At 43.6% G+C, this 26,568-nt stretch overlaps 1 protein-coding gene across 1 annotated transcript in view; it reads left to right on the forward strand.

Annotated features, from left to right (window-relative positions):
• The first annotated feature begins 3,925 nt into the window (after nt 1–3,925).
• LOC147613852 (Nitrilase/cyanide hydratase and apolipoprotein N-acyltransferase family protein) overlaps nt 3,926–26,568 on the forward strand; it is a 41,069-nt gene continuing 18,426 nt past the window's right edge. The window contains 4 exon segments of the mRNA XM_086781827.1: nt 3,926–4,204; nt 15,072–15,188; nt 15,459–15,683; nt 15,880–15,973. Of these exon segments, the coding sequence (XP_086637953.1) occupies nt 3,962–4,204; nt 15,072–15,188; nt 15,459–15,683; nt 15,880–15,973 (679 nt within the window). The 5' untranslated portion in view covers nt 3,926–3,961.

The raw sequence follows: 26,568 nt of genomic DNA on the forward strand, positions 1-26,568 counted from the left end.
CATGCCAGGCACACGCTGATATAGAAGTTTCTACATGCTCTACACCTACTCTTGTCAACACCCAACAAAAGACCAATGAGTCTACGTCTCCCCTTGTAATAGTATCGTCGGAAACCATTTCCTCCATTCGTCAATGGGAGCGTACACTAACATCTCTACAATTGGATGTGGCCACAAGGGTCATAAAAAGCTGTCTGCCCACATCACAACCTATGACCCGCTGGACAAATTGGTTCCAAGAGGCTACAACATCATTGCAAAAAATATGATCTACCCAAGGAAAGGGGGAGCATGTACTCACGCTCGACATTCTAATGCTTCCTCCTTAACCTTCTACCCTGACCATGTAATTGCCAAATTCAAGGGGATGTATATATATAGCTTCATACACATAAAAGAAAAGAAACGAAAAGCAAAAAATAGTAAAAAGAGCAAGAGCACATTAAGAGCAGAAATATCCGTATATACAATCAAGAACTAGATTGACCTGTCAAATAAACCTACTGATGCTATATCTGTGTTTGCAGATATGGCAGATGCACGATCATCATACACTTCATCCACTCCCACCTTTGGTGAGAGGTATCATCTGTACCTTTCTCAGATATTTCACATGTGCTATCCTGTAATTGAAACTGCATGGGATCATATAGATGTACTAGCCAGAGAGGAAAATGTTGAGGAATTAGAATGGCTAATTCGCCTATTGACCATGACTGACCCCTACTCCGTAGAGGACATATCCCCGATAGTCCAATGCTTTCCTTTTCCACAAGATGACTATCCTCGCATGGTTACATTCTTGATGAGTTTATGTGGATGGAAAAATGAAAAGGAAATATCTGACAATGATGAATGGACGGATGAAACTCATGGCACTACTGAGATTGACTTTATTTATTTGGATGATGCGGATAGAGGCTTAGTTTTAGGGCTAGAGCCAGGACTCTACAACATCCTCTTACCGTATCCTCAGTAGTAGTGTGGTGACTGGTAGGTAGGTTAGTGTTTTCTAGTTTTTTCTAGTTTGGATTCCTTAAACGAGTCTTTAATTTTTCACACTGATGTGCCTCTCGAGGTATAGTGCTTGTTAGTTGGTTGTACACGTGAAAAAGTTTGAGGTGGGTTTGCTTTCAAGTCCTGAGATAGCCGCAACGCTCATACATAAATATCTCATCAAATTGCAGGCATTTTTTTAATCGAATCAAGGAGATCTCCAAAATACAGGTGTAATTCTTCCATACCCACTCTCTTTCGTTTTTACTGTTCAATTAATTGCATGAACTATAATGCATGACCACATGGAAATTGTCAATGTACTACTTAGTTTTTGAAGTTGCTTGACGTGTTAGTGTAAATCATTAATGAGCTTAACTTTATTGGATATATTCCTAGGTAGCATGACGTCTTTAGCTAACCTTGGAATACGATTGTCTTCGGTCTAGGGTCAAACCATCTTAATGTTTGACACCTGGCCATGTGTGTGTTGACCTCTAGGACATAGCTTTTACCCCTTTGTCGAAAGGATGCAAGACAAATTATAGTTCAGGAGCGAAGATCAAAAGAAATAAATTAAAAAAAAAGCCTACAATAAATGGCAATACAAGTCTATGATGTGCTTTAATGTTGGCCTATCGCCTTATTGATACTTGGTAGGCGAGGAGTATTCTACTCCAGACCGATGCCTTGGTTGGTATGGGGTAGCCTTGCCTAAGGTGAACTAATAGATTCCTGGATAATGCCTTGTGTTAAACATGGTACCAGGATCGATGTTAGTTTTGCCTTAGGAAGGTCGCCATTGTGTGTAAAAATTGTCACGTGCATTAAAAAAAAAGGCAAAAGGCTCCTGTAACTCTGATGTTTCTTGTGTCCCTAGGCTCGTGGTATTAACTTGTTCTTAGAGTAGACACAGTGTGGTCATCTGTTTATTTATTAAGCTTGGTTATGACTTAGGCCAGTTATAAACCTTGATTAAGCTTGGTTTTTTTCCTTAACTTAGGCCAGTTATAAACCTTGATTAACCTTTGACACCTTGCTAACTCTTGATTTACTTTCAATAATTTTAAACTCCTGTTAATTTGCTACACTAGCTCATTCATGTGACCCCTTAAACTAAGTCTCATAGCAACATCCATTGTGGTCTAAACATGCTTGAATTTATACACTTTATATCTTTTGAATTCCAGTATACTTTCACTCTACTTCCCTGTTTTGCAGACGGTCTACCATAACAACCCTATTATCGAGCTTACTATACCATAGCTTCCGAGGACGGAATCTACATCAGGAAGGGGGGCATGTTAACCTATGACGGACATTGAGACATACTATGTTTTACATCATTAATTTAAATATTCTGAGTCATGGGCTGGGCTTGTCGGCACCATATGTTAAGGATAAAGGGATTGGGTGATCGCCCCGATGAGAGGCGCACCTTGAATATCAGTAGGGTAAGGGTTAGGATCGGCCGGCCATGTATGGACACCCATGTGTGAACGGCCAAGTCACCTATAAGAGTCAAATGTAACCCTAAAACCCTCATTCTCATGTGTTGAATACAAGAGTGCTCTTGCCTTATCCTCTTGGTTTCCTTCTCCTGTGTGTGTGTGTGTGTGTGTGAGAGAGAGAGAGAGAGAGAGAGTGAGAGTGAGAGAGCAATCGAGCACTGTGTAGCGGCATGATGGCGACGAGGCGGTAGAGCGGCGACGACGGCTCCTTCTTCACTGCGACGCGGGAATCCTTCACGGCGGTGGTTTTAGCGGTGAGTGACACACCTTTGCATTCTGTTTGAGCTTGCTTTCCTGGTTGTATGCTTGCAGCCATTCATGGCTCGCATACGGTGTTCGGCAAGTCCCCAGCTACGACCTGTGCGGCAAAAGTGCATATCCACTATCGTATGCCTTTGCATAGGTGTTGATTGAGATCCCTTATACGTTGTTGTAAACGGTCATCTACGGCTTGATAGTGTTCCCCATGATGAACTTCCCATGGACAGCAACCAAGTTCTTATGGTTCCTCTTCTTCATGTTCTGCATGTTCATCTAGTTCACGTACTTCGGCAGGCATGATGATCATCCGCTGACTTTGGGAGCAAGGGCGCTGCACCCAAACGGGCTACAATGCAAACCCTCCACACTCGTGCAGGCGGAGGACTTCGTGTAGAGGGGGTTGTGCCAGCGGGGAAACAATAACGGGGGCAAGTGGCGTCCGTCTGGGAGTTCCCGGGGCTCAACACGCAGGGAATTTCCATCGTAAGGGTGGACTTTGAGTGGGCGGTGTGAACCCACCCCATTTGCACCCGTGAGCTATGGAGTTTGCGTTGGTGGCGGAGGGGATCCTCTATGCCGGTTTTGTGAGCAACGACGATGGGTAGCTATACACACAGAGGCTGCAGGCTACTTTCATGAAACAAAGTGCTATGTCTCTGTTGTTGCCATCTCCCTCGCGCTAGAAGCTCCACTCTTGAGTCCGCTTTTGATAAACAACCTCCGCAAATCAACATGAAAAAGTAGCAATGGCTTGCAGCTATGGCCCGGTAACCTCAAGGGGAGAGAGGAAGTGCACAGACATTGCTGGGAAGAGAGAGGACGTGTAAAGGCACCCAAAGCTCCCAAATGTCTACCGTGTCTCTCATTAATGAGGGGAAAAGAGGCCACCGTCATTTAAAATTTAAATTTGAAATCACATTTGAAGAGAAGAGAGAGAGGGGACTTGTAAATGTCTAGTAACTCTAGAAATGAGGGGGAAAAGAGGTTGGCACTGTCAGGAGTTGAAGGGGTGAGATGCCTAAAAAACTTGCCACATGGCATCACCAAAAGTCAACCCATCAAGCCCCTTTATATATTATATATAGATATAGATATATAGATTTCCCTAGGAAGAATTTTTCGAAAAGAAACGTTAAAAAAAAATAAAATACAAGACTATGTTTAATTTCTAGACAGTCAATTTAAACAGTAAGATGAGAGCTGCCATAGCTCATCGTTGTCCATCATCATCCGCAGTTGCATCGCGTTTGCGATCAGGTCAGAGCTCTCTGTCGAAGCGTTGGGCCCCTACACCACCATCATCACTATCCTCTTCTTCATCCCCAGGCTGCAGGATTGGTCGAGCTTGCTTGGCCGCCACCACCACCAGCATGGCTGCACAATCCGCTCGCTCGCCCTTCGCCCTCCCCGTTCCTCCGGTCTCCGGTGATGGCAAGGTAACCTTCATCTCCTCAATCTCTCTGTTGGATTTTTGCTCTTCTTGCAGAAGCGTGCTTTTAGAAGGAAACTAACCATACAGCAGAAGAGTTTCTAACCAGTAAACCGTACAAAAGCATGTATTTAGGAGGAATTCTAACCATGGAACCATACCATAACTTGCTTCTAGAAGAAAACCTCCCCATCGAACCATACCAGCATCTGGAAGAAAACCAAAGCATCAAATCTGAAACTAGAAGAAAACCTAATTTCTGAACAACACCACAGCTTGGCTCTGGAAGAAAACTTGCCAACATAGAAAACATTACATCATACCAACAGCATGCGTTTGGACAACTTTTGGAAACAGTCAAACATCGAGCCATATGAAAAGCATGCATTTTGGAAGCAAAATCTGAACATCTCATGGCGCTCAGGGTCAATTGTATGTGTTTTTGAGAAGGGAAGATCCAAAGCATTCATAGAGCTTAGGAAAAACCTTGAAACGTGTAGTTTTTTAAAAGTATGTGCTGTGAAACCTTAGGACACAATAATAACAAAAGTATACATTTTGGGAGCTTAAAGAGAAAACCTACACATTAAAACCATGCATTTTGGGTGCTTAGGGAAACCCCTAGACATTGAATAGTACAAAAGCATGTTTTTTAAGAGAAAGTGAAAACCTAAGCATTGAATCATCCAAAAGCATGCATTTGAAGAGAACTCCAAAATTTTTACCATATAAAAGCATGCATTTAGACAAAAGCAAGGGAAAAGTGAGGTATGAAAGCATGTATTTTAGGAGCTTATGTTAAAGTTTGGAATTTCAGTCATGCAATAAAATTCATTTTGAGAGTCTAGGTGAAAGCCCAAAAGCATGCATTTGGGAGCTCTGGGAAAATCTAATCATTCCATCCTACAAGAGCACACATTTTGAAACCTTAGGGGAAAACCTAAACATTGCACCAAATAAAAAACATGAATTTGGGAGTTTAGGGGAAAGATCAAGCATGCATTTTTGAGATCTTTGGGGAACACTCAAATTTTAATGATACTCTACTGACAGGTTTGCAATCGTTGAAAGTTGAAACCCTAAAATCAGCCAAATAATGTTTATTTGATTCTTCATTTGACTACAAATAGTTCTTAGAAAGGATTTGCAAAGGGTTCTCCCATCTAGCAATAACACAATTCTCTCTCAACCCATCAAGGGGCTTCTATAACATGATTGACTACCCCCCTGTCCCCGGGCAGCTTGTCCAACGGATGCGGAGTGGCCAATTGGGCCTCTAAGGTTAGACCCCCTTTATGGCCTTTACCTTTAGGTCAATAAATAAATGCCTAGGGCGTCTCCCTCGGGAATTACTCCTCTAATCTGCCACTTGATCCGTTGGTATTAGTCCTCTAGGCTTCCTCTTTATGTACCAGCTGTAACTATTTGGGTCTCCTAGATCTATTTCACATGATAGAACCCTTGCTCGGACACCAGATAGTTGGAAGAAGCCACGGGGACAGGGACCATAAGATTTGTTCAAGAAAAAGCACCAATCTTGGTCAAAAGGCAAGAAAAAGCAAAAAGTCAAACTAGGTTGACCGCGAGCCAAGGGCATCATTGGAAAGAGGAGAGTGAGCCGGACCAAAAACCTAAAAGCTGCTTTTCAAAAAAGCAGCTCCAGGGCCAAAAAGCAAGGCCCTGAAGCTAGAAAAGCAAAACTAAAGAACTTGAGTAATATTTTATTATTAAAAGTGAAAAAGTGAAAAGCAAAGACTAAAAAAAGACCAAAAGCAAAGTAAAAGAAGAAAACTCAATACAAAGGCCTTTGTGTGAATATATGCTCTTATGTGTGTGTGTGTGTGTGTGGAGTGCGTGTGTGAGAGCATATCTTGATACAGAGTTCTACACCCACTATTGGGCACTGATGACGTTAGTGGGGATGTCATAGTATCTAGTCCATACTATGCATAATGGAGTTGATAGTTATACAGTTTTGAGGGTTGACTACCATGAGTATATAACATGCACGTTCCTAAAAGGTGAATTTGGGCATGTTCTTGGATTTATCTAGGTATATAATTCAGTCGTATTAGCGAGCATGCAGATTTCACATTGTGAAGTTTTCGTCCGAGTTGCGGCCAGTTGATATTGTGCCAATTCTTTCTATCTTTAGTGGTGCATTTGTCCTATCAACTACTTATTTGCTGTACTAATTCTTTCTATTTGCTACTTCCCTTAGTGCTAGGCTTCATTATGGCTGAGTCTGCCTTGCATCTCCGGAGGTTTGACAGAAACTCAGTACAAAGGCCTTTGTGTGAATATATGCTCTTATGTGTGTGTGTGTGTGGAGTGCGTGTGTGAGAGCATATCTTGATACAGAGTTCTATACCCACTATTGAGCACTGATGACGTAATCAAGAACGTGGAGAAGTGAAGATCATCATCCTCGTCAACATCATCATCATCTTGATGTTGCAGTTTGTGCGCCGCCACCTATTGAAAAATACCGTCGTCCTGCTGTATTGAATCAACACTGTATTGTTGCTATGCGTTGCTTGCATCGGTGCGCCGCTTGTGCCGCCAGCCCTCAGTGCCTTTGCACTGCCTACACTAGTGTGTCCCTATTGACAGGGGCTGCCGCCTCTTACCAGCCGTTGCCATCACTTGGAATCTACCGCCCCTCTCTTCTGTTCAACGTTGCTTTAGTCGCTCTCCCCCACCAAAACTGCGTGGCTGTTGCTCGTACAAGTGCGCCCCTGTTATAGCTGCTCTATCTAGAGCTGACAACTGCTGCAACCACCTACCCACTGCCGGCTGCAATGTAACACGTGGAAGCTCTGGGAGTCTTCTTTCAGCCCTAGAACATGCTGATGCAAAAAACGCAGACAGAAGAGAGAGAGAGAGAGAGAGAGAGAGAGAGAGAGAGAGAGAGAGAGAGAGCTGGAAATTCAGTATATTCATATGGTACAAAAAGGTACCCCTAAATCTACAGCCATGGGCTGCCTTCATGAAAAGGTGTAATCATCCAAAACAGTCCTTCATAAAGGACCCACTCCATAAGGGAGTGAATAATCATAACTAGGAGCAAACACGCCTATTTATAGGCTCTTGGACAAATAGAGTGCTGGCCGACTGGTCTACAAATTCAGAAGTGATGATGTGCCTGCAGTCGCCTTTCCTCTGGTACAGCCGACAGCCCCTTCATGCGTCGACAACATCCGTCCAAGTCCTTCTCCTAGTCCAATACTGCCACATCTGCACTCTGTGCTCCAAATCCTAGTTCTAGTCATCTTTTTGTGGTTGCCCCTTCTGGACTAGCTTCTGGACATGTCCATGGGCAAACTTGCACATGACATGCAGTCTTAACCACTAAGCACCACCAGCTGTTGAGGTTCCGCCACCTAGCTGCAACCTAATGAACTACTGTTTGCGTCACCTATAGACATAACTACTGTTGCAGGCCGCTTGCACCCTCTGAATAGCACCGCCATCTACCTGCACTTTTCAAGCGCCACTTGGAGCTATTCACTATTGCCTGGCTACCGTTTGTCAAGCACCTACTATTGATAGTTGAACTGCTGTGCGACCTCCTTGTGGATTGTCTTCTTCTTGAGCTTGGACAACAAGACTACAAGTTGATCGTCATCTCTCTCTCTCCTTCTCTATTGCTGTGTTTTTCTGCCTCTTGAGTTTACAGATTTTGTCTTCATCTCCGCTACATATTCTCACAGTGCCTGCACTTTTCAATTGCCGCTTGGAGCTGTTCACTACTGCCTGGCTACCGTTTGTCAAGCACCTACCATTGATAGTTGAACTGCTGTGCGACCTCCTTGTGGATTGTCTTCTTCTTGAGCTTGGACAACAAGAGTACAAGTTGATCGTCATATTCTTCGACATCTGCACGTACCAGTACAAATTTGGGAGTTTCTTGAATTCAGATTTGGACATAAAACATGGAACATAGAGCTTGCACATGGAGCATAGACATGGAGAACTTGGACATGAACATGGAACTCGGATATATGGCTTGGACATGGATCTGGACTTGGATCTAGATCTAGACATGGGCATGGAACTTGGACTTGAAGCTTGGGCATGGAACCTGGACATGAACATGGAACATGGACATATAGCTTGGACACGAAAGCTTGAACTTGGATATATAGCTTGGGCATGAAGCCTGGACATGGACATGGAACTTGGACATAGAGCTTGGACATGGAACACAGAGCTTAGACATGGAGCTTGGATTTTTGGACTTGGATTTGGATTTGGATCTGAACTTGGTCTTGGTCTTGGTCTTGGATTTGGATTCATTAGACTTAGATTCATTGGATCTGGATATTGGATTCGGTACTAGCCCGATGAGAGATACTCGTGGGTCATCCCCGTGGTGTGCTCGGCATCAGAGATCTTGTGCCCCAACATCGACATCGACTTGGATATCCTACATCGGCATATCTGTTTGTTTTGTATTCATTGATTGTATTGATCCTGGCCAGCGTGCTCGTGGGTTGTTCCTGAATAAATTCTTGAAAGGGGGCGGGGCCTGTATCCTGCTTAGTGTGGTATACTGCGCAAGATCCCTATTCCCTTCTCTCTCTCCCCTCTCTCTCTTTATGATTATCTCTTGGACACGTGGTTGGGTCTATCACGGCATGCCCCGCTGGGCTTACACTAGCCCGTAGAACTCTGTAAATATAGGTGAATTGAAAAGCATGTATTTTAAGAGCCTAAGGAAACCCATAACATGGAGGCATTCAAAAGCACACATTTTAAGTAACTTAGAGAAAACCCAAAACATTGAACCTATTGTCACATGCGGAAGCTCTGGGAGTCTTCTTTTAGCCCTAAACACTATCCTAGAACAACTTGATGCAAAACGCAAGCAAGAGAGATGGAGAGAAGAGAGAGAGATAGCTGAGTTTTAGTATATTCATATAGTACAAAAAGGTGTGTACATCATGGCAAGCCCTGCCCCTCAAAAGGTGGTAAACACCTAGTCTAAATCTAGTCTATTGACCCTACTCCCTAAAGGTGTGAGTGCCCTACAAGAACTCAGCACTTTGCTACTGCCGACCTGCTGTTGGCTAGGTTCCTAGACAAACTCCCTTCTTTGCTACAATCGACTCCGATAAATCTCCATAAATGTTGGCTGACAGCCTCTTGGGTTCTACCAGCGACTTTCCTGCCCATGCCTAGCTGTTGTAGCTCCTGAATCTGGTTCTTTATCTGTTGCCCTTAAAGGATCAACCCTTGGATTAGCCCTAAACACCATCCTGGAACAACCTAATGCAAAATGCAAGCAAGAGAGATGGAGAGAAGAAAGAGAGTTTGAGTATATTCATATAGTCAAAAAAGGTGTACATCATGGCAAGCCCCAGGTTGCCCCTCAAAAGTGTTGGAGTGTTGGAGTATGCACAGGCGGAAGCATAGACAAAACAAGAGAGAGAAGAGGGAGCAAAGGAGAGAGAGCTTGTGGACAAGATCACCTTTTATAATAGCATGAAGCTTTACAATGGCAATAGCCAGCAAGGAAGTGTTGAACTTGTGCTTGGGATTGGATTACATCAAGTGAATATGTAAGGCCCCTTTTATAGTGAAGGGAGTGAGCTGGCCTAGTGCTCACAACTTCCTAAAAATAGGAGAAATAGCTAAAATACCCAAAATAGGTAAAGCCAATAAATACACTGAGATGCACAATTGTAACACCTCCTCTGCAACTCATAGTGTGCAAGAGTCTGAAGAAGATAAGCTAATTAAGATGCAACCATGGACCCTCCAGTATTGCAGATACCAGAATCACCTCGGAGAGAGCACCCGCCAACCTGTTTCCTTGAAACAAAAATGCCACCACGAACAATAAGAAACTTTGCTTGGCTCCGAATTCCCACACAAGTGTGCAGTGAACTCCAAGAGAATAAGATGATGAGTTGTTGGACACACCGCACCCATAATCCCCAACAGTGGACTGTGAACACGTCACGTCCCAAAAGCCTCGAACAATGAACTCGGAACAGATCTTGTCCATAATCTCTACTACACCAAAGATGACCATGTCCTTTCAGATTTTTAATGCTTGGAACTCCAACTCACGGTTCCCATGCACCAAATAAGGGAGCTGCTACTAGTCCCCTCTTCCGCCCACAAGCCTCCTCTGGCTGGAAGGGGGAAACTGCATGTATACTAGAGAAGTACACCATCTTGGTCCTCCCGAGCCGGAAGTGCCTTGGGAGCCCTAGATGTGTTACTAGAAGTATTTGTATCACTGTCGTGTGTCGTATCTTTACCCTTTTGAGATGAAGACTTGCCCTTGGTCTTGTCCTTCTTCTTGGACAAATAATCCTTGGACAGATGTCCTCTCTTCCCACATGAGAAGCAACGACTCCGACCTTTCTTCTGTATTGAAGTAAGTGATCTGAACTGTTAAGAGACACCTTCATCTTACCCTGAGAAACGAGGACAAACTCTTCCTCCAACAGAAGGGAACTAAGGTCATCAAAACTTGAAACTCATCTAGTTCATAATCTTTGCTACACCAAAGATGACCTTGTCCCGCTAGATTTTTAATGCTTGGAACTCCAACTCACAGTTTCCATGCACCAAAAAATGGAGCTGCTATGAGCTCCCTCTCCTGCCCACAAGCCTCCTCTGGTTGGAAGCACATGGGGGAAATTGCAGGTATATTAGAGAAGTACACCCAAGGTTGTTTCCGTACGGCGTACGACAGCTTAGCGTACGGAATACCGCACGTACTCGTACGGATTTTTCAGTTTTTTTTTTCAAAAATAAAATTTTCCCAAAAAAATTTATTATTTTTGGTAGGTAATGGTCTTTTTTTTGCTTATCTATGGTTGTTTGAGCTTCCTCTGTACTATGATGCTTCCCTCCTTTCTAAAATACTCCATATCTGGACTTGGAAATACCTAAGTTTATAAGTATTTTTTTAAAACATCGTATTTTATCGTACGATAAGAAAAAATTTATATCGTACCGTATTTTCTCGCACGGTATCGTATCGTACAAACTGTACAGTATCGTACCTGACAACTATGAGTACACCATCTTGGTCCTCTCGAGCCAGAAGCGTCCTCGGAGCCCTAGATGAGGTATTGGAAGTATCTGTATCACTGTTGTGTGCTGTGTCTTTGCCCTTCTTCTGAGATAAAGACTTGTCCTTGGTTATGTCCTTCTTCTTGGACAAACAATCCTTAGACAGATGTCTCTCTTCCCACATGAGAAGCAATGCTGTACTAAAGTGCTCGATTTGAACTGTTAAGATACACCTTGATCTTACCCTGAGAAACGAGGACGGACTCTTCTTCCAAGAGAAGGGAGCTGAGGTCATCAAAATCCACTTGAGTGGTTGTGACCTGGCACTTCAAAGCTCGAGAAACCACATCATACTCCAAGGGAAGCTTGGTGAGCATAAGTGCAGCCAACTAAGTAGTGGACAAAGCAGCACCCATTGCCAGTACCGGTCATGGATAACCTTGAGGCTTGGCCTTCATGAGGAACAACTGCATAGAACTGCGAGTTGCCCTTGCAAAGTAAGTGCCCGCATCGATGAATCTCGAGCAAAGAGATCCTCTAATTTGGACCATACTTGATGTGCACTGGTAAGAGTTTGCACAGCCGGTGAGACCTCCTTTGTAATGGTTTTCACAAGCACTAAATGCAAATTCGAATCACGATCCTCCCAGTCTTGTAATTCCGCAAGGAATTCATCCTCTTGAACCTGGGTCCACCTCCTCGAGTTCTAAGGATACTCGGGCTTCTTCTCAGTGCTCTGAACAATCTGCCACAAACCCTTATGGATGAACGAGATCCTCCAATGGGCATAGTTGGTTCCGTCCACCTTGTCATTCTTGTTCGTACAAGGGGGAGCCATATCCATAGCAACAAAGTTCACAAATCTCAGCACTCCAAGATTCCTCTCGGGCACTTGCCAACGAAGCGAGGCACCAGGACCAATCAGCCCCTTCTCAAATCTGAGAGAGAAAGAGGCTGGACAGCAGCAAAACAGTCCACCAAAACGCACCAGAAACACCTAACCGGAGTGAGGGGAAGCTCGAGAAGAAGCAGAGATGTCGGGGCCGCTTGTCAGGTTGCACCACATGTGAAGAGAACACCTTCCACTACAGTCCACGCTGTAAAAATGTAACATACGAAAGCTTCGTGGAAGAATCGGTAACTTCAATGCTCAGAATTCAGCAATCCTTCATGATGATTATATTGCACAATACTGAAGTAGATGTGCAGAAAATAGAGAGAGAAAGAAAGAAAGAATGCTGTATTAACATCTATTAGAGGCCAAACTCGACCTATGAGACAAATCAATGTACAACTGTCAATGTTCTCTGGATGTCCAGAAGACACAGTATTGGGTCCCAAATACCCTCTGTAGGCCCCCCCCCCACGAATGGTGTATTTGCTTTATTAGAATGATGTAAATCTGAAAATAAAGACTGAATCCTTTTCACCTTGGTTGGAGTTTTCCGCTTGGCTGTCCTGGCCCTTGGAAAGCAGCAACCTGTCGTGAATAATGAGATACCAAAACTGAATTATGGCTGGGCTTTTTATACCCTCTACTGATGCTGGTCGGCCAGCTCAACATAAATCGGGCTGCTGAATATTCTCACGACTAGGTAAAAATAGCATTTAATGCACCTTTTTGCCATCATTTCATACTGGACAGAGGCTGTCCAGCCTTGTGCATGGACCAGATGGTGTCTAGGCTGCTGGGCAGCCATGCACAAACAGTGTGGGCTGTCCCCACACACAAGCCGACTGGCCGGGCAGGGCCCAAGGCCCTGTCGGCTGCCTGGCCAGGGCCCCTAGGGCTGGCCGACAGCCTGCCCAGCCCATACTAGGGCTGGTGGGCACAGCATGGGGCCTTCCTGGCCCCTTGGGGTGGCTCTAAGCTGCCCCATGCCCACTGCAAGAGCTTTAAGCTCCCTTCTGGGGTAGCCCCATGGGCTGGCCCCTTTTTCCTACATGCAAATCCTACATGCTCTATAGATGTCTGGCATCCAGTTGCAAACCAGATACACAGATCATCTGACATCATTCCAGAGAGGGAGACTCACAGTACGGACTAGCACTGCTTCATGATAGGACAATGCACACCTGACCTCGGACGCGTAGAGTGGAACCCTGCCTGACTCGTCTTGGACTGGGCTCACATGCGACTAGTTTCCACTCCAAGTCCTACACCTTCTTGTTCAAATATGTCTACGTGGCATCCAAGTGCGGGATGCATGTGACAAAAAACAGAGAAAACAGCTCTTTCACTGCGATCAAATGCTGAAAATCATCACCAAGAAGCTTGCTGATGATGCTTGACACGAAACAGCAGCAGAGCAAGGCAGCCTACGGAAGTGAAATGCTGAAGAAGAAGAGCGCCGGGAGCAAAAAAAAGGCAGCTATGTTGAGAAAATACAGCCATTGTTTTGATTGCCAGAAAATGCAGGAGGAGAGAGAGTCGAAACGCAGATGAGAGCAGTCGGGATCCTAAGCGATTGATACCATGTTGGAGTATGCACAGGTGAAAGCATAGACAAGAAAAGAGAGAGAGGGAGCAAAGGAGAGAGAGAGCTTGTTGACAAGATCACCTTTTATAATAGCATGAAGCTTTACGATGGCGATAGCCAGCAAAGAAGTGTTGCACTGTGCTTGGATGGGACACAACAAGTGAATAATGAGGAGACTCCTTATATAGTGAATCAAAGGAACTGGCCGATTGCTCCTAGAAGCTGGCCGACAGCCCACGACCTACTAAAGAGGTAAAAGCCCATAAAATAGGCACAGCCCCATAACACACAAAGATGCACAATTTCTAACAAAAAGGGGGTAAACACCTAGTCTAACTCTAGTCTATCGACCCTACTCCCTAAAGGAGTGAGTGCCCTACAAGAACTCAGCACTTCGCTATTTATAGGCCATGGAAAACCCATATGGATTGGCCGACCTGCTGTCGGCCAGGTCCCTGGAGACAAACTCCCTTATTTTCTGCAGCCGACTCAGATAAATCTCCATAAATGCTGGCCGACAGCCTCCTGGGTTCTACCAATGACTTCCCTGCTCACACCTAGCTGCTGTAGCTCCTGAATCTGGTTCTTAACCAGTTCTTTATTTGCTGCCCTTCAAGGATCAGCCGTGGGATTAGCATGTACATGTGCATACACATGACACCCATTGCAAAAGCGTGATCTTGATTAAGGCTAAGCAAAAGAGTTTAACGTTAATCCTATGTTTAGCCAACACAAGAAGACAAGAGATTTAACCCTAATCTACTGTATATTCCAAAACATGAATATGTACAATGTTTCTTGGATCTAGTTCGTGCATGCTATCCTATGATGCATACCAAATATTTTTGCTGTTCTTCACTCGCTAATGCACAAGAGAAGTAGCTCCAGCTGATCCATAAATGTGCTCTTTTTGCCTTGCTTTTGGTCTAGCATACTATAGCATATGGATGCATATTGAGGTGCCTAATGCCTCCTTTTATAGCCTACAAGTGTGGAAGTCGTGTTCAAGTTGGTTTTCCCTTTTCAACCCATAAAACAGTGTCAAAAAAGTCACATTTTCTGTCCAAACCATGTCCCAGAGGTGTCCCACCCATGGACGCATGTTTTGGCACATCGAGGCTCCATTAAGGTTGCCAAAACAGCCCCAAACAGGCCATATCGTGCCTCTTATCTTGTCAAGATAAGGGTTGCAACGGGAAAGCATGTCGAGGTGGCACTCATAGATGTGATGCACATGACATAACCATTGGGAACTTAAGAGGAAATTAAATTGCATAAAATCTCAACCATGACATGATTTATCATTCTTTAAGGTCAAAAGAAAGAACTAGACTTCACATGGTTTTGCTTTCTGTACAGTTCAAGGTGGCATTGTGCCAACTTGCAGTGACTTCAGACAAAGGCCAAAACATTGCCCATGCATTGGAGAAAATTGAATCTGCAGCAGAGAACGGTGCCAAATTGATCGTGCTTCCTGTAAGCGTGCTCTTAACTTTATATCTACTTTCCCAAAATGTTGACAGTAATATTAAAAGTAGGTATTTTTTTTGTTCGATGAAAAGAATAGAGATTGCAGGTAAAGCTTCAGATGTAGAAATATGTACTGCTTTCGCGCACAGTTTTTCTAGATTTTTTACTTGTGATTGTCTATGGTACCTTTTATATGGTTTAATCCATACTCATTATCATGAGCTTATATATGTTCTGGCCTTATGGAGGCTATAATTATGTATTGAATTTTGACAGGAGATGTGGAACTGCCCCTATTCAAATGCTAGTTTCCCAGTTTATGCAGAAGACATTAGTGCTGGTGGTGATGCCTCCCCTTCAACCAAAATGCTCTCTGAGGTTGCCAAAAAAAAGACAGTGACAATTATTGGTGGATCTATACCTGAAAGGAGCATGGATTCCCTTTACAATACATGTTGCGTTTTTGGAAGCGACGGCAAATTGAGGGCTAAACATAGAAAGGTTAATCTCTGTGCTCATGAATTTTATGTTTAGGGGAGAGGGTGAAAAAACCTCAAGGGAGTTTGATTTTGGAACATAGCTGTTGTCTCATGAGAGGTTATGAGACTAAGCAAGGACTTTTAAGACCTCATGAGATCTTATCAGGTATTTTTTGTCGCTGAATTACTATTTTTTGGTGGTTTGTTTTTTTGGGTAGGTACACCTGTTTGACATCGACATTCCTGGCAAAATGACCTTCAAGGAATCGGACACATTGACTGCTGGGGAGAGCGTGACCGTTGTTGATACAGGTTGTTTGGAGTTTGTTGTGTGACAAATACTTGTTTGGCATTTATTTACAAATATATATATATATATATGTATGTATGTATGTATGTATGTATTATATGTATATATATATATGTATGTATGTATTATATGTATATATATACATTATAATATGTATATATAGATATATATATACATAATATATACTTATGTGTATGTATAGATGTGTGTGTGTGTGTGTATGCATACATGTATATACGTATGTATGTATGTATGTATGTATATGTGTGTGTGTGTGTGCGCACGCGCGTACGGAGCATATTCTACAGTGACCACTTGGGCATCTTCGCCTGTGACTTCTCTGCCTTGCGCACGCGTGCGTGTGTGTGGGGGTGTGTGCGTGCACTGGTAAAGAGAGAGTCAGTGTGTGCACGCATTGTATGTCTGTGTGTTAGGCTGCTCCAAGCATAGTCCAAGGACCTTGTTGCCCGGCTTCTCCAAGCGCTCTGGGATCCTCGAAGATCTGGCCTCGATGCCTCCCACAAGGCTCACTTCTAGGATCAGCTTCAACTTCCGTCCGTGGTCCGAGTGGATGAGGTGTCGGAGTGTCTTCTTAAGCTAATCAGAAAGTCTGTTTATGAATCACTCAATCAAACTGATATTTAGGGGCTTTGTGTGTTAGCTATTTTGTTCATAGTCTTTTTACTACCTTCTGACCCCCCTCAGGGTTTCTGCGTGTGAATCTCAGTAAAATAGTGGTTTTCACCACGCAAAAAAAAAAATACTGTACAGAGATGGGCTATTTCGAGTAGATTCATAATGTGTATACCCGACGCCACTTTGATCCCAAAGAAACAAAAGCGAAACAAGTCAAACTTGCAGAAAATCTGGAAATTCATTTTCTATATGATGTTCTGCACAAAGACTATGAATTGGCATAGAACAAGTGGAGCAAGGCAAAATTGTATGTGAAAGTGGTGGTGCAGAGAGAAACCATAATGCCTAAAGTGAGGAAATTTTCATAGTAAGCTGCAATATTGTTTTTCTTGGGACATATGCCCTCAGCGAGAGATATTCATAAGTGGGTCAACAATCTTTTGGTTGAGAATGTGTGGACGGAGTTTACTATGCAGCAAGAGGTTTCTCAGAAATCCTACTTAACTCAGTGTAGGCAAAGCAAAAGTTGTTTGAGATTGCACCTCTCTTTTACGCCAAGCAAATGGTGCATGTGCTGCCATGGGTGCCCACTGCCTACTGCTGACTATCAAGGGCTACTAAAACATCAATGCCCGGTATGGGTTGAGGTTGTGAATTTCCCCACCGATCGATCTACAAGATGCATTGCCGTAGATAGCTCAGACTTTGGGAAAAGTAGTGTGTGCACCGAGAATCATGGGCAATAGAAATAAATTCTGGGTGCTGTGGGATATGGATGTGCCAACACCTGAAAGCATCGAAATTGAAATTGCTGATGTTCCCATGGTATGGCACAAAATAAAGGGAAAACAGTGCAGCAAGCACAAAGTAAAAGTAATGTGCAAAACAAACAAATCAACCAAAGAAAAGATGCTGATGGTTGGATAACACCAAATGCTCGAAAAACAATGGTCTTAAAAAATAAGCCCTTGATTGCAAAGCAGTGGGATAAAACATCTATGGCCTCCACCTTGGGCTAATCAACCACATGTACATCCATGAATTGGTTGAATGCAATGAAGGGAGGAATGGAATACTTGCAACAAATGCATGGAGAGCTACAGAGAGATTTGGTATTAGCAAATGATTATATGCAAGATGCATGATGGACACGACACCATGTAAATATATAACATATAATGTACAAGGCTTGTCTAATCTTAATAAATGGAGGTTGCTTTGGGATTATGTTGCTTCGGCAAATCTTGACGTGGTTTGCTTGGAAGAACATAATCAACATGCTTTTGGCAGGTTGTTTTAGATATTTTATTATATTTTATGTGGGAATTGTTGATTATTCAGATACATGCATAATGATATTTTATGTGGGAATTGTTGATTATTCAGATACATGCATAATGATATGGACAGCTTTGAGGCCAATGCTTGCCATCATCTTGGTAGATACATCGTGCTGCAATGTATGTTGAATGAGAAGATGCATGAATTTGCAAGTGTATATGCATTGACAGTGTCATCTAAAAGGGCAGAACTCTGGAGAAGATTGACTGTCTATTCGTGGTTGACAAATACATTTGTGTTAGGAGACTTCAATAACTCTCCATCGGTGCAAGATAACACATCTAGGAATTCACACATGGTCGCAGCAGAAAAAGTTGCCTGGCAAATATTTATTAGAGACACTGTAACAATGGATGTGTGGAATGTGAATTGTCCTAACAAAAGAGGATTCACATTTGAGCATAATGCTAAATTAGAGTATCAAGCGAGACTTGACAGATGCTATATGTCAAATGTACACAATGGGGATCCGAGCCTTGCAAAGGTATGGGTGGATTAAAAATCACAATTATCGGATCATTATTCATTATGGGTGGGGATGAATTTTGAAATTGCTATGGACTATGTAAGACTCCCATGTAAACGACTGTGTGTAGCCAATAACTCCTACCTGTCACATGATACTTATCGAGCAAAGGTGTACAAAAACATTGCATTATTTAGAGAAGATACCTGCTATGAACTGGACTTAGCATGGAGAAACTTTGCAAGAAGGATGCAATCTATCATTATAGAATATGGCAGATGGTATATGGGGCGGCAAAGAAAGGAAATAAACCGTTGCAAAGTAGATGTGTAGGCATTGCATGAGGTTGCACAAACAAGGCAATTGAATCAGCAAGAAGAAGAAAAGCTTTTAAATGCACGATATATGATAGATTGTAACAATCAGAGGAAATTGAAAAAATGGCAAATACGAGCTAGGCAAAAGTCTTTGCTAGATAAAGGTTGCTCATCAAAACATTTTTTCAAAAGCTTGCATGCTAAGAGACAAAAGCAAAGCATATATCATGTACAAAAGACTGATGATCAGCGTAAATGATCTTGAAAGGGAATGTGTGGCACATTTCCAATCAATCTCTGCTACACCAAGGCATTTCGTGAGAAGAGTTGAAAGCGAAAGCCAGGATGCTTATCAATGTGACACCAATTCTTAATCAACAAGAAGCTGCACAGTTGGAATCTCCTTTCACGAACATGGAATTGCAAAGTGCTATTGCCAAACTGGGTAAGTGGAAGTCACCAGGATGGGATGTATTGACCGTGGATTTTTTTCAATATTTTCGAGAGGAATTGGAAGACATTTTATTGGCAATGATAAATGTTGCATGGTTTCTAAGAGTAATGCATGCTTCTTGGCAAGAGGGCCTGGTGAAATTGGCTCCAAAAAAGAATGCATGCCTAAACTTGGCTAGTTGGAGACCTATCACTTTAATCCCAGTGCTATACAAATTGGTGACAAAGATGATCTCCAATAGAATAGCCAATGTGCTTAACAAAGGGTTGAAAATGACACAAGTCGTCTATTGGTTGTATGCAGGAAGCATAGCTAGATGTATCATTGGGAAAGGATTATCATCACCCTGGACCCTGAGAAAATCGGTTAGACAGGGCTGCCCAATAAGTGCAATGTTGTTTGCAATTGCCACTCATCCTTTGCTGATGTACATGGATATTCTTACTTGAAAAGGAAATTTAGATGGACTGGTGTAACTAGATGGGTCATCAATGGTTGCACATGCATATGTTGATGACTCTTTTTTCTTCCGGGCAGATACTCCAAGGGATTTGATAGTGATTATGGATGTTTTGCAATTGTTTGGGACAGCAGTGGGGCTGAAAATTAACTTTAGAAAGCCAAAGTTGGTACCACTAAAACATGCAGATTGGCATAGTATACTCTGGCCAGGAGATATACTATTACTGTGAGAAATCTATGCTATTGCTGTAAAGCTGAAAACAGAGAATAAAACAGCATATATGTGTAGACAATAGATTGCAAATGATCAAGAACTTGAATATGAATGAAGGTACACCACGAGGGAGGCCCGTGAGTGCTGGTATGTACAAGTCAGGGCTGAATCAAGATGAAAATGATGTGGGAATGAGGCACCTATTAATATAGGTCCTCATGAGTTGGTTGGCGAGGTCCCACAGGCCGACCTGGACAAAAATCCATAAAATGCTGAAAATTTCTTTAAAAACTCCTAAAAATGGTGCAAAAAATAGCATATAAAATATGCCGTGCAGGGCCTCATAAATGGGCCGAATACAAGCATGCACGGAGTCCATCTGGGGATGAACAATATTTCCAACACCTCCTCTTCAGCGCCAGATGGGCGGACCAACGCCGGCACGCTAAAGTAAGACGTCCGGTTTGGTGAAGAGGTCTGCAAGGTTGTCCTTGGTAGAACAACACACCAAGCGAAGAGGACCAAGTTTGATCCAATCTCGAACAAATTGTAATGTACTTCGATATGTTTGGATTGACCACGAATCACCAGGTTCTTTGCCAAACCAATAGCACTCTGGTAGTCCGAGAAAATTGTGACAGGAGAATCATGTGCACAGCATAAATGTTCCAAAATTTGATGAATCCACAAAGCTGCAGTAATGGAGAGAAGGTAGGACTTATACACAGCCTCAGTAGATGATGTAGCAACAATCCTCTGTTTCTAAGACTTCCAAGAAACCATTCCAGATGCAAGTAGAAACAATATCCAGAAGTAGATCGCCGAGAATCAACACAACCAGCCCAATAAACACCCGTGAATCCCACCAAATCAAAACCACTGGAATAAGTGATACCATAACTGGATGTGCCACAAAGACCGAAGAACTCGCAAAGCAGCTTGCCAATGAGACCATCGAGCCATAGAGGAGAATTGACTGAGAATACTCAAGGCATAAGAGATATCCGGATGAGTGTTGTTGAGGTAGAGCAATGAACCAACCAACTGCTGGTACTCAGTAGAATCAACCAAAGGAGAATCATCGTCCTTTGAAAGCTTGGAACTAGGATCCATGGGACACGAGAGTGGAGTACAATGTGTCAAACCATAAAGAGAAAGCAATTTGCGCACATACTTCTCCTTAGAAATAAAAATGCAATCATCGCGCTTCCATACTTCAAGACCAAGAAAGTAATGAAGTAATCCAAGATCAGTCATCTCAAACTGCTGTGAAAGCTGAGACCGAACATGAGCTATAGCCTGTGAAAATCATCCTCTTGGACTTACGTGCAAGAGTAGTCCGCTTTGTATATGGGACATGAACAAAAGCAACACAACCAAAGACACGAAGATGTGATACAGATGGCTTATGTCCAGAAAATGCCTCCTCCGGTGTCAACTCGTTAGCTGCCTTCGTGAGTGAGTGATTTATGAGATAAACAGAAGTAGCCACAGCTTCTCCCCAAAACACGAGAGGAAGACCAAAATGATGCAATAAAGATCTCGCCATCTCCTTCACGGTCCGATTTTTCCTCTTAACTACATTTTGCTGAGGAGTATAAGGAATTGTTGTCTGTCATTGAATACCTTTCAATGCAAGAAACTCATCAAAGGGTACAAACTCACCACCATTGTCAGTCCACAAGAATGAAACTATAAAGTGAGACTAATTCTCAACGATGGCTATCCAAGTCCTAAAACTGGCAAAATCATAAGACTTTCGAGCCAAAAAACATGCCCACACTTTTTGAGTATAATCATCCACCAAAAGCATGAAATACTTAGCCCCTTAAAGGGACTCAACCTCCATAGGTCGAGCCAAGTCTGCATAAATAAGCTCGAGCTTTCGTGTAGCCTCCTCTAGAAAAGCATCTCTGTGATGTTTACCCATTGTGCAAGATGAGCATATATGTGGTAGTTGACGGAGCTTAGGTAAACCAAGAACCAACTTTTGGGAGGAAATTTTCTGCAAAGCAGAAACGGGTACGTGACCAAAGCATGAATGCCACAAAGAAGTCTCATCAACAAAGACTGAGGCATGAGAAGGAGAGGATAACTAATGGATATGAGAGTTGGATGAGGGAATCTGTGAGCAAACTGGTCCTTGAAGGTGGTGCTCAAACCTCGAGATCAGGCCTCTGTGAAGATCCATCGTACACTGGGAATCCAAGGGCATATTCATATACTCACACACACACACACACACGCGCGCGCGCGCGCGTAGATACATACTTATATATGTGTGTGTGTATATGTATACACACACACAACCCATGGTTGTCCTTGTTCTACGAAAGTTATTATCATGGTACTTTTCCGAGCCAGTATATGGTAATGCACATTCAAAATATTCAGTCCACCATGCATTTTAGGGCTGCAAACATGCTCCGTTTTTAGTAGCCTCAAAGCCTTTCTTATCAAAGCTAGTTTTCCATAACAGCTCCATTGCTGATGACATTAATGTGTCAATCGATTTATTGTCCCACATCAACGACAAGAAGAACTGTATGTAAGCCATTATGCTTGATTGTACTATTCGCAACTTGACATGCAAAGGCCATGTAGACGAGTGCCAGTAATCATCCTTGAGCTTGACTTTTGTGAGCATCCATTCAACTGCTACTTTGAAAGATATGTTCCAACCCAAAGGGTATCCCAAATGCCTAGTGATTTGGCCTGAGGGTAGTATATGTTGGAAATATTGTTCATCCGCAGATGGACTCCCTACATGCTTGTATCTGGCCCATTTATGAGGCCTTGCACTGCATATTTTATCGACTATTTTTGCACCATTTTTAGGAGTTTTTTTTAACCATTTTATGGATTTATGTCCAAGTCGGCCTAAAGGACCTGGCCGACCAGCTCATGAGGACCTATATGAATAGGTGCCTCATTCCCACATCATTTTCATCTTTGATTTCAGCCCTAACTTGTACATACCAGCACTCACGGGCCTCCCTCGTTCTGTACCGTCATTCATATTCAGGTTCTTGATCATTTGCAGTCTACTGTCTACACATATATGCTATTTTATTCTCTGTTTTCAGATTTACAGCAGTAGCACAAATTTCTCACATGGTATCAAAGCCTAGAAGAGCTCTAGGACCTGCGTTTTTTCTTTCAAGAACCTGTTGTTTACAGATTTCAGCACATAAAGACTTGTGTTTTCAGATCTGGGCCTAGAAAGCCTCTCGCCTTCTTTCTCTCATGTTCCATCCTAACTCCTTCCCAAATCAGTGATTCCATGATGCTTTTAGCCACCAATTATCATACTTGGTCTTTTTATACCCAGTTGCTACTTGAAGGTGCTAGTGTTTGGACATCAGTTATGACACCTGCCTTGGTGGATCCAGGAGTTTTGGATGCTCGTGCACGCCTCATCATCATTTCATTGCATGACTCGGCCATATAGGCACAGTTTATCTGCACAAGGAAGATTGCCAAGCTGGAGGCGGATCTTGAGAAGATTTCCATCAATGAATTTGACAATATCACTGATAAGATTGGGGACTTCACTCGCATCAAGCGACAACTTGAAGAATATGGGAGCGCAATCAACAACCTGATCCATAAGCTGCTTGGTAAATTGCCTCCCTCTTTTGATTCCTTCAAAGATCATATTTACTTTTGCCAGCCTCTTCCATCTTTTGAAGTTATGAGTTATCTACATGACAAGTGCTTGATGAGAGCCAAAGGAAAGTTGGAATTTGCTTTTGTTGCCCAAGATAAGTGCAAGAACAAAGGAGGACGAGGAGGCAACAACAACAACAACAACAACAACAACAAAGCTGCCTAAGGCAAGGGCAAGAAGGATTCTACAGAGGCCAAAGGTGAATGTTCTTTTTGTGGCAGATTAGGCCATATGGAGGAATGGTGCTTTGCTTGATGTTACAGTTCTTAGGCAGCCAAAGCCAAATACAAAGACAAAGATAACTCTCAGGATTCTAATAAGAACAAAGACAAGGAAAAGGTGAAGGATGAGGGTAATGCCAAAGTGGCATATATGGCAGTTACAGATTCTCCCCCTACCTCTCCACAGGATACTTTCCTCGTGATCACAGATATAACTTCTTCCATAGAGGTTAGTGACACACCAACAAAGGTTGAGTGGGTCAGTGAGACAGCGGTGCTTCCACCCGTATGACCAAACATTCACATATTTTGGAGGATTACCAGTCGTTTTCTTCTTCGGTTTGCATTGGAGATGACTCTTGACTCTTCCTTACCCGTTCTTGGTATTGGTAATGTTTCTCTTGGTTCCTTTGCTACTCTCCATGAAGTTTTACATGTGCCTCGGCTTTCAAAGAACTTTTTTTCCGTTCACGTGGCTATTCGAAAGGGACTTGGAGTTTATTTTGATGATGAGGTGGTTGAGGTCATTGGCCAAAAGACACTCTCGGTTGTGGCCAATGGAGTTCATGATGGAAGCCTCTACAAAATCACCAATCTTGGGGTCACCTCAAGCCAATCCCCCCCCCCCCCCCCCCCCCCCCGCGACCTCGAACAAGGAGAGACTTCGAGAGTAGTTGATGTGGAACCGCCACTTCATGATGCCCAACCATCATCCTATGGGCGCGTGTTGTCACATCTCCTGGGGCCCCATCCAGTCTCTTGTTGAGTGACTAGCTTCAAGCGGCTTCCACAGGAGGCTCAGGACAGATGCCTCGCAGTAATCAGAGGTAGAGAGCAGATAGTCCTTGCCAGTGATTCAATCATCCCTCTCGGCTGGTAGACCCACTGCTCCCTCCCTCAGTGGCTGGGAGCTTTCACGCGTCACGACATCCCCTTGGCGGTTCTAGGCTTTGACGGGGGACCAGCTCTCATTTTCTCAGTCGGATGTCATGGATGTCGGACCCTTTCCCCAATAGAGGACTTCAATGGTGGCTCAGTTCAAAGGGTCTGGATCATCGGCTTCCATGAACACCGCCGGCACATTGACCCCTCTCCCCCCACCCAACGCATGTTGCTTGAGAGAGGTCGTGGAGACTCTAGCTCTTGGAGGGCCAGCCCTTGATGCGGATTTAGTGGGACCCAAGCAAGTGGGAGTGGATGACCCCTTCAGCGCTGAGAGTCCAACCACCCCCTTTTTCCACTAGGCTTGGCTGCCATAATCCAAATGCACGAGATTGACAGTATTTGCGCTTCAGTAGACTTATGGTTCTCCAATGACATCTCACCTAGCTTCCTCAGAGACTTATTGGAAGCGACTATGGAACAACTTCCGACCTTGGAAGGTGACTCTTAGCTCACAAGAGTCTAGCAGTTGGCACGTGGCTAGCCATTGGTGGTCGTCCAGCTCAGTGCACGAGATGCAACCATCCGTAGGAGTCACAGCGCCATTGCGTGTGGGACTGTGCCCCAAAGCGCAGTAGGTTTGGCTGAGTATTCTTCGTCTTTTCATCACCTCTCAAACTTCCTCTTGCATCAACACTTGGGGGGTAGTTGCATGGGTGACAAAATGAGGACCCGCCCTTCACCATGGGGAGAGAGATGACAATCAGGCCCTTAGGATCACCCATTGCAGGATAGAGTCTATCCCCACTCCCAACTCTTTAATAGTAGCTTGGTCCCTCGGCACTTGCGAGCGATGGGAGATCATCAGTAGCATTGCCGCATGGCACATCTGGTCAGTGGGGGAAGCTCTAGGGAGATTCGGACCGCATGTGGAGACGTTGAGAGGCCTTCCTCTACACCTAGCAACAGCTCCCCTTCCTATTGGATAGCACAGATGACCTCACTTGGGACTACATGCCACCAGTTTGGCTCCCCCCCCCCTCCTCCCTGAGGTAGTCACCTCCAAGAGTGGTCAACCATGAAGGGGACTACCCTCCCCAATGTTTTTTCTCGTTTGATAGGCTTTGGGCATGTACTTTTTACATATAATTAATAGAAGGATCTAGTTTCTAGAAAAAAATGACACTTTCATAGGACTTGACCACAATCTTGGCTGTTGTAGATACCTATTTATAGGTCTAATAATTGTGGAGTAGGCTTGTATAACATTATAACTTGCAAAATGGGTTACAAAAGACTTGTGCCACCACGGGCACAATAGGACCAAATCCTCATGACCTAGATGGCGCGTGGTGACTTGTCCCTTGGACTAAGGCTTACAACATGTTCTTGGCCCATTAGAAAAGGTATCATCTGTCCTAGATGAAGGAGAATGCCCATGTAGCACTCTAGGAAAGATGGTGCACATCACATTTTTGCTTGAAGAAAAGGAGAAGCGATTCTCGAGGTTCTAGCATGTTGGATCATTGTGGTACGAAACAATTGGACATTGTCAATGGCAAGTGTTGAGATCCAGAGGCGGGTGTGAGTCCTTGATACACATTGACAGATTCAATGAGGTTATGCTTATGTTTTCTTCATCGGCAAGATGGGAACGCTTGCAGGAGTTGGGTGTAACATGGGTGCTTTATGATTGATTAATTGTGATGAGCACCTAATGAGAGACTTGAACCCATGTAACAAAAAGTGACCAAATGCTGGGCAAAGCTGGGCATAAGCTATAGGCGAACTGTGAAGCTATCTTCGAAGAGAATAAACCGGCCTGACATCGAGGGTTGGTGTGCTGAGAATTCTGGAAGAGACCGAGCTTCGGATGCCTTGGGCTTGAATGCACAAAGAATGCTTAAAAAATTATGCAAAGGCTGGATGCCTAA

This window comes from Cibotium barometz, chromosome 43 (assembly GCF_041138505.1).
Source record: "Cibotium barometz isolate CiBa-2024 chromosome 43, ASM4113850v1, whole genome shotgun sequence".
Taxonomy (NCBI): Eukaryota; Viridiplantae; Streptophyta; class Polypodiopsida; order Cyatheales; family Cibotiaceae; genus Cibotium; species Cibotium barometz.